General features: G+C 43.1%; 1 protein-coding gene across 1 annotated transcript in view; it reads right to left on the reverse strand.

Moving 5' to 3' along the window:
- Positions 1 to 14,772, reverse strand: part of SORCS3 (sortilin related VPS10 domain containing receptor 3) — a 631,295-nt gene that overhangs the window by 77,669 nt on the left and 538,854 nt on the right. Inside the window, exon 14 of the mRNA XM_066355178.1 lies at positions 5,114 to 5,221. Coding sequence (XP_066211275.1) covers positions 5,114 to 5,221 — 108 coding nt within the window. The remainder of the gene's footprint in view (positions 1 to 5,113; positions 5,222 to 14,772) is intronic.

Consider the following 14,772-nt stretch of genomic DNA (forward strand, 5'->3'; position numbering starts at 1 on the left):
CTGTGGGAGGGGAAGAGAGAGACAGAGAGGAAGGAGAGGGGGAGGGGTGGAGAAGCAGATGGGCGCTTCTCCTGTGTGCCCTGGCCGAGAATCGAACCCGGGACCCCTTGCACGCCAGGCCGACGCTCTACCACTGAGCCAACCGGCCAGGGCTAAACTGCTTCAATTCTTGCCATTATCATTTCATGATGGCAAAGCTCTTGCCAGCCCTTCCTAGTGGGCCATTTGATTCTAAACTCCTTTTCAAATCTAGGACAGAAACCGAAATTGCCCCTTGGAAATCCTTTAAGGGCTCATTTTATATCAAACTAAAAGGCATCTGCACAGAAAAAGAAACCAACAACAAAACAAAAAGGCAGATGATATTTATAAAAAAGAAAAAGCTCCGATAAGGGGTTAATATCCAAAATATATAAAGAACTCACAAAACTCAGTAACAATCAGGCAACCAATCCAATTAAAAAATGGGGAGAGGATCTGAACAGACACTTCTCCCAAGAAGACATACAGATGGCCAACAGATATATGAAAAGATGCTCATCTTCACTAGCTATTAGAGAAATGCCAATCAAAACTACAATGAGATACCACCTCACACCTATTAGATTGGCTGTTATCAACAAGACAGGTAATAACAAGTGTTGGAGAGGTTGTAAAGAAAAAGGAACACTTATTCACTGCAGGTGGAAATAAAAACTGGTACAGCCATTATGGAAGAAAGTATGGTAGTTCATAAATATATTAAGAATAGAGCTACCATATGACCCAGCCATCCCTCTCCTGGGTATCTATCCAAAAAAAACTGGAAAGCATTGGTACACAAAGACACATGCAGCTCTATGTACATAGCAGCATTATTCACAGGGGCCAAGACATGGAAACGACCAAAGTGTCCTTCGATAGAAGAATGGATAATGAAGATGTGATACATATAGAAAACTACTCAGCCAAAAAGAAAAAAAATGAGGACATATTGTCATTTGCGACAACAGGGATGGCCCTTGAGAACATTATGCTAAGTAAAATAAGTAAATCAGAAAAAGGCTAAGAACTGTACAATTTCACACATAGGTGGGATATAAAAATGAGATTCGTGACATAGGTAAGGGGGAAGTGGTTACCAGGGAAGGGGGCTGGGGAGAGAGAGGTAGGGGGAGGGGAGTAAAGAGAGACAAATATACGATGATGGAAAATGATTTGATTTTGGGTGATGAGTACATACCCAACCAACAGTTCAAATGCTATAGAGATGTCTACCTGAAACCTATGCACTCTTATTGATCCATGTCACCCCATTAAATTTAATTTCTAAATAAAATAAAAAATAAATAAAATGAAAAATAAATAATAAAAGAGTTCACCCTCTGGCTGTCTAAAGAGCCTTGACAAAACTTTTATCATTTTCATGGTAGAGAAATTCTGAATTTTTTTTTAATTTTTTTTTTGTTTTTAATTTTTTTCATTTTATTTTATTTATTCATTTTTAGAGAGGAGAGAGAGAGGGAGAGAGAGACAGAGGGGGGGGGAGGAGCTGGAAGCATCAACTCCCATATGTGCCTTGACCAGGCAAGCCCAGGGTTTCGAACCGGCGACTTCAGCATTTCCAGGTCGACGCTTTATCTACTGCACCACCACAGGTCAGACGAGAAATTCTGAATTTAATAAACAGTTAAGAACAGGTAGCCTGGATTATTTATACTGGTGCAGATGACTGCTTCCCACCTCATGTTAATTTCATGAAAAGACAAATATCTTTCCATCCCAAATCTCATATAAGAAAATAATGCACTGTTCTCGCTCCTTTTCTACCCACTAGCATTTAAAGTATGACGATTGGCGAGGAAGAAGTGGGGCAGCAAACCCGCCATGATCCTGTGAGGTCTTAGTGGGAGGAAAGGGGACTAGGAGGGCTACCTAGACTTTGCAGTAAATGGTCTGGCCCTGAGCTAGCTCTCCCTCACACTCGTGTGACCAGCTAAACTCCATCTGAAGCTGAGGAAATAATATATTCACATTAGAGATGAGATGAACACAAAACTGAAACTGTGGTCTCCAATTTTGCTAGGGAATGCCAGGTCATGTAGAAATTAAGAGTACATGTGATATTGTCCAAAGTGATGTCCAAGAGGAGCACACAGTGAGTTCAAATAGGCCTCAGAGAAGAGAATGCAGGAAAAGTCACATGATGAGATGAGGAGAAACCAGAATGAAAGCAGGACCAGGATGGCTCTCTGGTATAGAAACAGGGAATGCCTGACTACAGTCAGGACCCTGGATAGCTCCACTGCCCAAGATGCCCAGACAGGTCAGATTAGGATGTGATGAGCAGCCACATCTGCCTTGATAAACTGAAGCAAGATTGCACAACCTTCTCGAACGTCAGAACCTTGTTTATAGAATTTAAAACTCAATACTTAAATTCTTTGATGTCCACTTCAGAGGAAGTCCTAGAAAAGATGAAGGTTTTCTTTTTATATATCTGGTGATAAAGTGAAGGACGAGAAATAATTTGGAAAAGTCATCTCATGGTCAGAGAGCCTCCTGAAAAAAAGATGGTGGTGTTCCTAGTACTCCATTCACTTACTAAAATTCACAAGAACAATTTTTAATCTTTTGGTAGAGTATTCTGGGTAACACACCACTTTTCTGTCACATTTATTTAATGTACAAACATGCAAACTCCAAGAGGACACGGGCTCCTTTTTTATTTATTTATTTATTTTTTTTTATTTTTTTTTGTATTTTTCTGAAGCTGGAAACAGGGAGAGACAGTCAGACAGACTCCCGCATGCGCCCGACCGGGATCTACCCGTCACGCCCACCAGGGGCAACGTACTGCCCACCAGGGGGCGATGCTCTGCCCCTCCGGGGCGTCGCTCTGCCGCGACCAGAGCCACTCTAGCGCCTGGGGCAGAGGCCAAGGAGCCATCCCCAGCACCCGGGTCATCTTTGCTCCAATGGAGCCTTGGCTGCAGGAGGGGAAGACAGAGACAGAGAGGAAGGAGGGGAGGGGGGGTGGAGAAGCAAATGGGCGCTTCTCCTATGTGCCCTGGCCGGGAATCGAACCCAGTCCCCCACGTGCCAGGCCGATGCTCTACCGCTGAGCCAACCGGCCAGGGCCATGGACTCCTTTTTTATTTGTTTATCTAGAACTGTATCTGGCATACAGTAGGTAGCACCAATTTTTTTTTACAATATAACTTTACAAAGTTTTCCCAGGATGCTTGATACTGGCAATTTCTCTCATCTCTGTTCTCTCTCTCTCTCTCTCTCTCCCTCTTTCTCTCTGTGTGTATACATATGTGTATCAACATGTCTATACATACACTGGCATAGATAGTGACTATACATATATATCTATGTATTTTACAGAATCATTTGTATTTTTATTTATTTTTTATTTATTATTATTTTTTTTTTTTTTTGTATTTTTCTGAAGTTGGAAACAGGGAGGCAGTCAGACAAACTCCCGCATGCTCCCGACCGGGATCCACCCAGCATGCTCAGCAGGGGGCGATGCTATGCCCATCTGGGGCGTTGCTCTGTTGCAACCAGAGCCATTCTAGTACCTGAGGCAGAGGCCATGGAGCCATCCTCAGCACCCGGGCTAGCTTTCCTCCAATGGAGCCTTGGCTGCGAGAGGGGAAGAGAGAGAGAGGAAGGAGAGGGGGAGGGGTAGAGAAGCAGATGGGCACTTCTCCTGTGTGCCCTGGCCAGGAATCAAACCCAGGACTCCTGCACACCAGGCTGATGCTCTACCACTGAGCCAACTGGCCAGGGCTAATCATTTGTATTTTTAAAAACTTTGTTACTGTCTTCAAACATCTAGAAGTTATACTTTTGCTACATACTCTTGCTGTATATCTTAAATACTGCTTATGGCTCATACACATAAACTTGCAGATAATATTAACTCTTAATAAAGTGATATGACATCTTAATAAGAAAGTCTACTTGATATTAATTATAGGAGTGGGGATGGTGGCAGTGGTACCGCCTGGTGTAGGATCACCATAACTATCTCTCATATCCCCTACATACACATGTGCACACAAACACACACAGTGATCAACTTTTTAGACATTAAAATTTGACATATTTTTAGGAAATAGTATCAAATTATTATGGTTTTCTTTAATATTCAGAAAGTAATTCATGGCTTTTTCACAGTTTTAAGAACTACTATATCATACCACCTCACTGCATTATAAAGGAGTGTAGAAAACTTTTCACAGCAAATTAATCTGAAGTGTAACAAGAACAGCTGTAAGTGTGAGTGTGTTAGACTGTAGAAGTTTCTCTTAAAATGCTTCCTGTTAGGCCCTGGCCGGTTAGCTCAGCAGTAGAGCGTCGGCCTGGCATGCAGAAGTCCCGGGTTTAATTCCCAGCCAGGGCACATAGGAGAAGCGCCCATCTGCTTCTCCAACCCTCCCCCTCTCCTTCCTCTCTGTCTCTCTCTTCCCCTCCTGCAGCGAGGCTCCATTGGAGCAAAGATGGCCCGGGCGCTGGGGATGGCTCCTTGGCCTCTGCCCCAGGCGCTAGAGTAGCTCTGGTCACGGCAGAGCGATGCCCCGGAGGGGCAGAGCATCGCCCCCTGGTGGACAGAGCGTCGCCCCCCTGGTGGGCGTGCCGGGTGGATCCCGGTCGGGCGCATGCGGGAGTCTGTCTGACTGTCTCTCCCCATTTCCAGCTTCAGAAAAATTAAATAAAAAAAATGCTTCCTGTTTTCTGTATGTCGGCTGTTTTGCTCCCTCTCTCCCTGTTCTTAATCTCTTACTGTAATGTGTGGAAAAAGAGAAACCCATGGAAAGACATAAACTTTCTGTTTGCTTGGGTTTTAAATAAATGACAATTTGTTACAACACTAGTTTAAATTCCATTAGAAATATTAGCATTTCAATGAGTAGCCTAGCTTCTCTACTTGGGTCAGTGGTCTACCGAATCGGTGGCCCAAGCAACAAAATTTCCACTTTCTAGATGAGGAAACATTGGCTCAGAGATTTAAATGCTTTGGTTATAGGGTTCCCTGGGAAAAAAAATCCATGGCCTTGGCAGCTGAAAGCAGGATCCAGGTCTCTGGCCTCCTTTTGACCAAAGGAAAATAAGTACTCACGTCATGATTTGGGTCTCCACTCCAGCCTCCACGAGAGCCCCGTCGACAAAGAGAGGAACCGGAGTGAAACCATACTTGTCCCAGGAGTGGCCCTCGTCAAAACTCACCCTGGGATAGAAACAGTACATGAAAGAGACAGCTGAAAATAAAACCACTCTCTTCTGCAGCCGTTTTTCAGGTTATTAAATTCTCCTCTGTGTCTTGCTCCCTGGCATTTTGGATTATCAGTGGGCATTAATCTTCCACATCTCCCCATATTATTATGAAATCTGATCAAAACTACATTTCCTGGCCCAGGCAGGGACAACGCCAGGGCTGCAGAAATAGTTCAACAGATTAGAACAGAGAAAACGACCCAAGCAGTGGGACTTGGTGGGCAGAGTGTCACGTTTCAAGTCCTCAGAATGGAACCCGAGGTTCAACTTACAGCACAATCAATTCATCCCTTGGAGTTTTTGACACAGATAAATGGAGTAGCGCTGAGAGTAACCCATGGAACGGGAGGTGTGTATCTTTCAGATCATACCTTAAAAAATTGGTAATTTCCTACCCATTTAGAATGAATGTTAGGATCATTTTCCCTGCCCAATGTCACTTTAAGGGGCTTTGAGGGATGACTATTGAGTGTCTGAGGTGTTCTGGGCAGCACTCTGCCACCTTTTGTCCAGTGGAAAGAGGAAGGACTAGCCCGTTGCAGATAGACACCAGAAATTCTCTAAGGCATGCGCTAACAACCTGAGCAACCCTGAGGGCTCGCTTCCCTCCTTTTCTACCTCCTTATCAGGTGCCTGACTGCCCTTGACTTAACCAGAGGACACAGCCCAACCACCTTCCCCTCTGGAAAGCTCTTCCTGGCCTCCCTTCCACAGGGCAGCTTCACTTGCTTCATTCCCTGAGATCCCTCTTGCCGAGGTTCATTGTTAATTCTTCTCTGACTCCACAACACAGGATTCCCTGAGTTCAACTGAAAACCCTCGACTTTCCTGTAAGATCCAGACCCTTTTCTATCAAACTGCTGAGTGATGACTTCTTAACTCCTCTTGAATCCCTCAATTCAACATTATAATCTTGGGAGTTCAGGGAAGTCATGTGTGTCATGTTCACTGAATGGCCCCTGAACACCACCAACATATCATTATTACAGTGTTTCTTTCCAGATATTTCATATATATTATCTAAAAAGATGTCTCACTTTCCCAATGAACTGTGAGCTCTTTGAGGTTAAAGACCGTACCATTCATTTTTGTATTCCTAGCACTTAGCAGAAGAATTGGCACATGGTACTATATAAATGTTAAATGAGTCAATGAATGAAAAAAAATAAGGAATGATTAAGAGCACTCTCCTAATCCACCCAAGCATTTCCTCAAGCATGATTTATACCAGCATCCATGAACTGCAAGCAGGAGTCTCTTCCCTGTTACTAATCAGCCTACTCAGTCTGTTTTCCACTTATTTACTTCTTTGACTCTCTCTGCCTCTCTGTCTCTTTCTCTTTCTCACTGTCTTATCCTCTCTTTTCCAATATATTGATTCAAAAGAATTATAAAGTCAATGTCTTTGCCCACTAGAATAATTAGTCTCTCAGACAATTTTTAAAAAATTTATTCACTTTAGAGAGGAGATAGAGAATGAGCGAGTGAGAGAGAGAGAGAGAGAGAGAGAGAGAGAGGAGCAGGAAGTATCAACTCCCATATGTGCCTTGACCAGGCAAGCCCAGGGCCCTAAACCGGCAACCTCAGCATTCCAGGTTGACGCCCTACCCACTGCCCCACCCCAAGTCAGGCCTCTCTTAGAACATTTTTATATTTATGGTGTACCTAGGTCTATATCCAGAAACAAAAAGCACACAGTAGGTCATTAATGTTTTATAGGTTCCTACATTTTCAGTGTATTCCTTGACTTTCAAAAAAAAAAAAAGTAACTTTATTGAGATATCTTTGACATATCAAAATCATTTATATGTAAAGTATACACTGTGATGTTTTGATAGATATTATGAAAAGATCACCACAATCAATCTAGTTCCAGGGGCATGTAGGGGTAGGAAGGTAAAAGGAGGTGTTGGGCAAAAGGTACAAAGTTTCAGTCATGTAAGATAAGTCAACAATACTGTCTTGACTTTTAAGAACTCGGTCATTTTAGCTTTGTGTTTATTTTAAAATAGCCTAAAGGCTAAATAATCATCCAAGCTGACTCAGAAAAAGTTGGGCCGACCTAAGCAGCTTTTCTTGGATATGAGATTCTCATTGCAAAAGTGAAGACAAAGGTGTGATTGGAAATGCACTCTGCTGTTTTTTTGACCCACGCCATCTTGGTTCCTAAATTAATCACAGTTGTTTCAGGGTGTGCCGCGGCCACTAACTAGTTAATTCTGTGTGATAAATCCAGGGAGTAAGAAAATATTTGTTTCATTTCTTATTTGTTTGTTTTGGTGAGTTTGAATAAATCAGTTACTGTCTTGATAGAAAAAAGCCAAAGCAAGTTGAAGGCCTCTGTCCTTGTCCTGTTCTCAGAGTTTCCTTACCGACAAAGGTCAGTTATTAACACTAGCAGAGCAAATTGCTGTGAGTGCCTCCAGTGGCCCAGGGAAGAAGGAGCATTCATGACACTGACATTAGTAGCAGGGCAGAGAATAGGTATCATTACATGATACCTAAAGATAAGTCACCGCAGAGTAACACAGAGAGACCATCACTGCCTTCCAGCTCCAAAACGGAAGCTGCAAAGGAAATCCAAGCCAAAGACAACGTGAGTAATTGTGGAAGAGACAGGCCTAGCTGTATAAACTGAATTCACATGGAAGAAGCAGAAGGCTGGGGGAGGGGGAAGAAAAAAATGAGAAATGCCGAAATCTAGGTCAGAAAGCTAGCACGTGCAATATCCAAAGTTGAAAGATGACGTAAGGTACGTAAGGGGCCAGGTGTCAGAGGTGGGTGAGGAACGAATCCCGGGACTCCCACTATGGTCACTATACCACTTGCAAATCCAGGGCTGTGCCATTCAGGTGACTTTCTGAGATCAGTATTTTCTAACCCTTGATTAATTATTAAAAATAAAGTAAAACTCCTAAAGAAACTAAAAAAAAAAAAAATACATTAAGAAAAATTAATCTCTTGAGTATCAGAAATTTGGGTCTGGATGACCTGCCATTTGGGAAAGCGATTAGGAGTTTTTAAATGTTCTGAGGTGAATATATTGAATGGTATTCCCATGAGATCCCCCTTCTCCTCCTCAGTTCGATAGCACATTAACGGCCAAGACAAAGGAATTAGGAGTTCCTTCTTAGGTCCCCAGGTGAAATTGAAATTGGTAAGACTGCCAATACTCAGGGAGACAGGAGTGAAGTTATAACTGGTTTCCAAATAGTGGCAAGACAGGGCTGCAATCCAAATAAAATAAAATTTATTTACCAGATATTTATCAATGCCTTGCAGTGGCACCTCCGCCAGCGGCCTCTGTCCCAAAGAGGGAGCAGTGAATGAGGAAGGGAAGGCCCTAGGGACAGTCAAACTTAGGTTCTGGTTTGAGAAGACAAACCAGACAAAATATGCAGATGAATGGACACAAAAATGTGACTTAGAAAAAAATGTCATGAAGACAATTAAATTAGAGTGATGTGATAGAGAATGATGGAATGGCTATTTTGTATTGGAAATTTCAGAAAGTTCTCTCCAAGGCGGTGACATTTAGGCTGAGATCTGAATAATAATAAGGAGCTAGCAGAGCAAAGATCAAGGTGAGAGCCAACTCCAGAGGGAAGACTTGATGTGAAATGAAGTTGCTGGATGGGGAGAACAGGAAAATGATCAGTGGCTGGAGATTCGTGGGAAAGGAAGTTAGCAGAAAGAAATGGAGTAAAAAAAAAATAGGTAAAAGTGAAGTGGGTATCTGGGAGGGGGATATAGAGGAAGGGCTGGGGGGAAGGGAGTCAAGAGGGACAAATATATGGTGACAGAAAATGATTTGACTTGGGGTGATTGGTATACAACATAATCAACAGTTCAAATGCTATAGAACAGCGGTTCTCAACCTGTGGGTCGTGACCTCGCAGGGGTCGAACAACCAAAACACAGGGGTTGCCTAAAGCCATCAGAAAAAAATACGTATTTCCGATGGCTTTAGGCGACCCCTGTGTTTTGGTCGTTCGACCCCTGTGGGGTCACGACCCACAAGTTGAGAACTGCTGCTATAGAAGCATCTACCTGAAACCTATGTACTTACTCACCCTGTTAAATTTTCTAAATAAAATCTAAAAAAAATAGGGCTGGGCCAGACTAGACAAAAGATAGGATTTGATTTAAACTTTAAAATATAACTTTTATTTCTCTGCAATGTGTGGATTGTCAGAGCTCAGAGTGGATGCAAGAAGATACACTGGAGGAAAGTCGAGCAATGGTCAGAGAACAAGAAAGAGAAGAGATTTGGACAAAGGTTTCAACAGTAGAGAGAGAAAGAGGTGGAAAGACTTGGGGTATTTACAGAGGTGAAGCGAATCAGATTTGGTGATAGAATGTACACAGATTGCTTGAGCAAAGGAAAGAAATCATGGATAACATGAACTGAGATGGGTTATGCAACTGAGATGGGTTAAGCAACTGAGATGGAGAAATGGAAAGAAAAGGGAAAGCAAAGCTTCTTGTTTGTTTGTTTCTGTTTGGTGCACATGAAGATTTAGACGCTGTTTGGACTTCCACATTGTGACACCATAGAGGGAGGAGACCTTTGTGGGGATGGATCAGGATTTCAGGGAATGATCAAAGCTGAGAATGCAGATTTAGAAGTCACTTATAAGGCAAGACCAAATTAAAGCCTGATACTTAATTTAAAAAAATAAATAAATAAAGGCCCACAGTCAGAGAAAGGAAGATAGCAACTAGTGATAAGGTCAAGCTAAACAAAACTGGGGTCATTGTCAGTCTCAAGGTAAATATTTCCCAGAAATGTCACTCTTGTGAGAAGTAATCAAGCCACTGAGTCTAGCACATGTTCACAGATAGATAACATGCATAATAAGAGAAATTATCCTTCTACCAATCCTAAAGACTGCATTCAATTTCTTTCTATTTTATTCAGTGAGAGGAAGGGAGGCAGAGACAGACTCCCACATTAGCCTCAACTGGGATCCACCTAGAAAGCCCACTAGGGGGCAATGATCTGTCTATCTAGGCTGTTGCTCCATTGCTCAGCAACTGAGCTCTTCTTAGCACCTGAGGCAGAGGCCATGGAGCCATACTCAGCACTCGGGGGCCAACTTGCTCCAGTCGAGCTATAGAAAGGGAAGAGAGAGAGAAAGAGAAGTGAGAGGAGTAGGGGTGGAGAAGCAGATGGGCACTTCTCCTCTGTGCCCTGACCTGGAATTGAACCTGGGACATCCACATACTGGGCCCACATTCTACCACTGAGCTAACCAGCCATGCCCATTTAATTTAATTCATTGTAGAAAACTGATAGTCAATGTTATTAAAGGTTGTTCTAGAAACAAGTTACATGAATTGAAGATCACTTAGGGAAGAGAATAGAGAGAATTAATTACCATTGTCTTATAATATTTTTTATGAAGAAAGCTTCCAAATAGTTAAACAAATAAACAAAAACAATCATATTTATTGACTACTAAAAATGGACAATGTCTGAATAAAATCTGAGAAAATATAGTTAAGTGCATGCAAATATCAATTGAAAATACAGATAGTATAAGGGAGAAAAGATTTCCATTCTAATGATTCTTCTAAACATCAGAGTCGGCCCTGGGCCGGTTGGCTCAGTGGTAAAGCGTCGGCCTGGCGTGCGGGGGACCCGGGTTCGATTCCCGGCCAAGGCACATAGGAGAAGTGCCCATCTGCTTCTCCACCCCCCTCCCCTCCTTCCTCTCTGTCTCTCTCTTCCCCTCCCGCAGCCGAGGCTCCATTGGAGCAAAGATGGCCTGGGCGCTGGGGATGGCTCCTTGGCCACTGCCCCAAGCGCTAGAGTGGCTCTGGTCACAACAGAGCGACGCCCCGGAGGGGCAGAGCATCGCCCCCTGGTGGGCAGAGCGTTGCCCCTGGTGGGCGTGCCGGGTGGATCCCGGTCGGGCGCATGCGGGAGTCTGTCTGACTGTCTCTCCCCGTTTCCAGCTTAAGAAAAATACAAAAAAATAAAAAAATAAAAAATAAAATAAAATAAAGATCAGAGTCAACTATATGTATACAAGAATATAAGCTCCCAAGTATTTTGTGTTTTTCACTGGTATATACCAACCTCTGTACTAATGGTGGATAAATAGTATATGCTCAATGACTATGTGAGGAATAAATTCAAAATGCATAGACTATGTCCTGAGTTGCATGTCTGATTATTTTCCAGAACTACAAAGAAATCTCTTGAGGTCCTTTCCAACTGTGGTCCTTTTCACAACTCTAAAAATCACTTGCAATTCTAGAGTGAACATTCTGCAAGATCTGTCCAGCAGAATATGGACTGATAGACAGAAATGACAAGTAGGTTCATTATTGTTCAGCACAAAAATGATCTTAATAAACTAAAATCATTATACAGGACAGAAGCTCTCTGTCTTGGGTATTTCCAAGTTGGTCATCACTGTGGTCTCCTGGTGAAGCAGACTAATCCTCTTCAATGTCACAGAGGTATCTGTTACCCCAGATTTGGGGAAGTAGATTTCATGTCTCCTATGATCCCTTCTTGCTCCATGTGTCTGTAACTTTATGATATTGAGGTAAGGTCCACTGAAACAGGACACGATCTTCCAACAACCAGCCTCTCCACCCCTGGAGTCTCTAGCACAGAAATAGAATTATAATGGCCATTGAGAATCATTGTTCTTCCCTTCAGTTGAGGTACATTGTTCTACTCTATTTCCTCGCCGTGCATGAGGGGGTGACATTTTAGCCACCTGGAAGGTCTTGAGAATAGCACATGCCTTTCACTTCTCAGAGATACATATTTGTTGGAACTATTGTTTTCATGAGTGTTTCTCTGAACAAAAAGGTGGTGCTCACCGTCATTTATAGAAGAACAAAGGAATATAAAAGGCCAGGTGATGTTTCACTTTCAGTTTCCAAGAACATCACATTGAAAGGAGACACTGACAGCTTGTCGGGGCTAAGCAAACGGTAGGATCTCAGTCTACCTGCCGATGAGGAGTCCTGTCTATTGTGGGTTCTCATTAGAGCGCGGATGTCGTGGGGCTCCATTATGCACTTCCCTCTAATGCTTCTACGGTATAAAAGCAATACTGAATGGAAGGCTAACCTGAAAAAGCACTTAGGTTCTAATATTTATGTGTCCAAATGTACATGCTCACAGATAGATGGGTTCATTTGTAGGCTGTTTTGTCTCATGCATATCTAGCTCCCTATCATTTCAGTTTATAGGAAACAGCAGGCCTTGTTAGCCTAGCTGAGGTTTCTCCCACTTTTCAATTAGGATTCCTATTTTCTCTGAAAGGCAATGTAGCTATTATTTAAATTTGAGAGCCACAATACCCTTGCGTGAGAGTGGGTAGACTGGTGTCTTTTTCCTATGCAAATATATATCTGTATACAAAATACTGTCAGTCCGACAATAGAAAATAACAATGAAGGAATTACTTAACCTTTCTGCCGATCAAAATGAGTTATGTGTTGATCGTGAAGGTTGGGACTTTATTTTAAACTCCTGTAACGAAGAAACTGCATTTGAGTTTCACAAGCTTGCAATTCATGAGCAGGAGACAAAACCAGTCAAGAATTTCCTAAAGAAACTTTGATGATAATGTTATATGGTCAAGCCCTTACAAAACACTGACTAAGCCTTTAAAACAGAAGTTCAAAGGGGAATTCCTCAATGAGTTTTTTTAGGTTGTTTTCTAACATGCTCAAAAGCTTGTATTTAACCACTAGGCATAATTTTAGAAAGGTATTTATAGATAAACAAGTAGTAGAAATAGTGGGTGGTCCAAGTTCAGGAAAACATTTGAAGCATTTATGACAAATGACAGTGTCAACATCTTTTATATGGAGAAAATTTTGTCTTAAAAGCTGACTTTGAAAAATTATTTTTAATACTATGTAAATTGGAGCAGGCGAACAAATAGAGAGTGATACTATCATTATTGTAAGAGGTAATTCAATGGAAATGCAGTTACTTATATTTATAGAAATATTTCTCACCAACAGAAGAGATACATCATAGAACAAAATTCAAAATTAGTATTGATGACTTTGAAAGACATGATTTGATCCTACTTACATATCCCTGACTGAATATTAAATAAACTTTCCACTTTAGATGGTTTCCCTCCAGAAATTCCCAGACAACTGCTCCTTTTGGAAGTGATCAGGTCTCTGGAGAGAAACTATCACAGAACACACCGAATAGTCAGAAGTAAGGATGCTAAGAGTGACCAAAGCCAAAATCCTCTAGTCCCTCTGCTCCTGCCACTAAGGAGATAGATTCCTAAAAATCAATGATTGAGGGAGGTGATGGTCAAGTGTAAGTTGAGGTTGCCACCCTCTTCTCCTAGAACTTAAGTGGAAGAAACCTGCCCAGTTATGTCTGTCCGCAGAGCATTTATCCATTCTCTTATGAAGATTTTTTTTTTTTTTTCATTTTTCTGATGCTGGAAACAGGGAGAGACAGTCAGACAGACTCCCGCATGCGCCCGACCGGGATCCACCCGGCACGCCCACCATGGGGCGACGCTCTGCCCACCAGGGGGCAATGCTCTGCCCATCCTGGGCGTCGCCATGTTGCGACCAGAGCCACTCTAGCACCTGAGGCAGAGGCCACAGAGCCATCCCCAGCGCCCGGGCCATCTTTGCTCCAATGGAGCCTTGGCTGCGGGAGGGGAAGAGAGAGACAGAGAGGAAAGCGCGCGGCAGAGGGGTGGAGAAGCAAATGGGCGCTTCTCCTGTGTGCCCTGGCTCTTATGAAGATTTTGATGGAGGTCCTTAAAACATCATGACAGGGGCTGAGAAACCTTACCTTTCTTGGTTATAACCTAATCACCTTATTTTAAGAGTCAAAGAGTCAAGCTGTCCTTTCTGAGAGTGTGAGTCCTACTCAGCCCTCAGCAGAGATAGCTCTTCTCTCCACTGAGAGAGGTAGGTCTTCATAGTGCAAGGAATTACCTACAGGCTCAACACAAATCCCTTGAACTGGCAATAAGTTCTTCTGAGTCCTACCTACCCCTATTCACTTTCTTAATACCTAACAAATGGACTCTTCTGAACATTTTCTCCTTTTCTGAATTCTGGCTTTGATAAGAGTTTTCTCTTACTTTAGCATTTTTTTTTTTTTCTGAAGCTGGAAATGGGGAGAGACAGTCAGACAGACTCCCGCATGCTCCCGACTGGGATCCACCCAGCACGCCCACCAGGGGCGACGCTCTGCCCACCAGGGGGCGATGCTCTGCCCCTCCGGGGCGTCACTCTGCCACCACCAGAGCCACTCTAGCGCCTGGGGCCGAGGCCAAGGAACCATCCCCAGCGCCTGGGCCATCTTTGCTCCAATGGAGCCTTGGCTGCGGGAGGGGAAGAGAGAGACAGAGAGGAAGGAGGGGGGGGTGGAGAAGCAAATGGGCGCTTCTCCTATGTGCCCTGGCCGGGAATCGAACCTGGGTCCCCCGCACGCCAGGCTGACACTCTACCACTGAGCCAACCGGCCAGGGCCTAGCATTT

Source organism: Saccopteryx leptura, chromosome 13 (genome assembly GCF_036850995.1).
Source record: "Saccopteryx leptura isolate mSacLep1 chromosome 13, mSacLep1_pri_phased_curated, whole genome shotgun sequence".
Classification (NCBI taxonomy): Eukaryota; Metazoa; Chordata; class Mammalia; order Chiroptera; family Emballonuridae; genus Saccopteryx; species Saccopteryx leptura.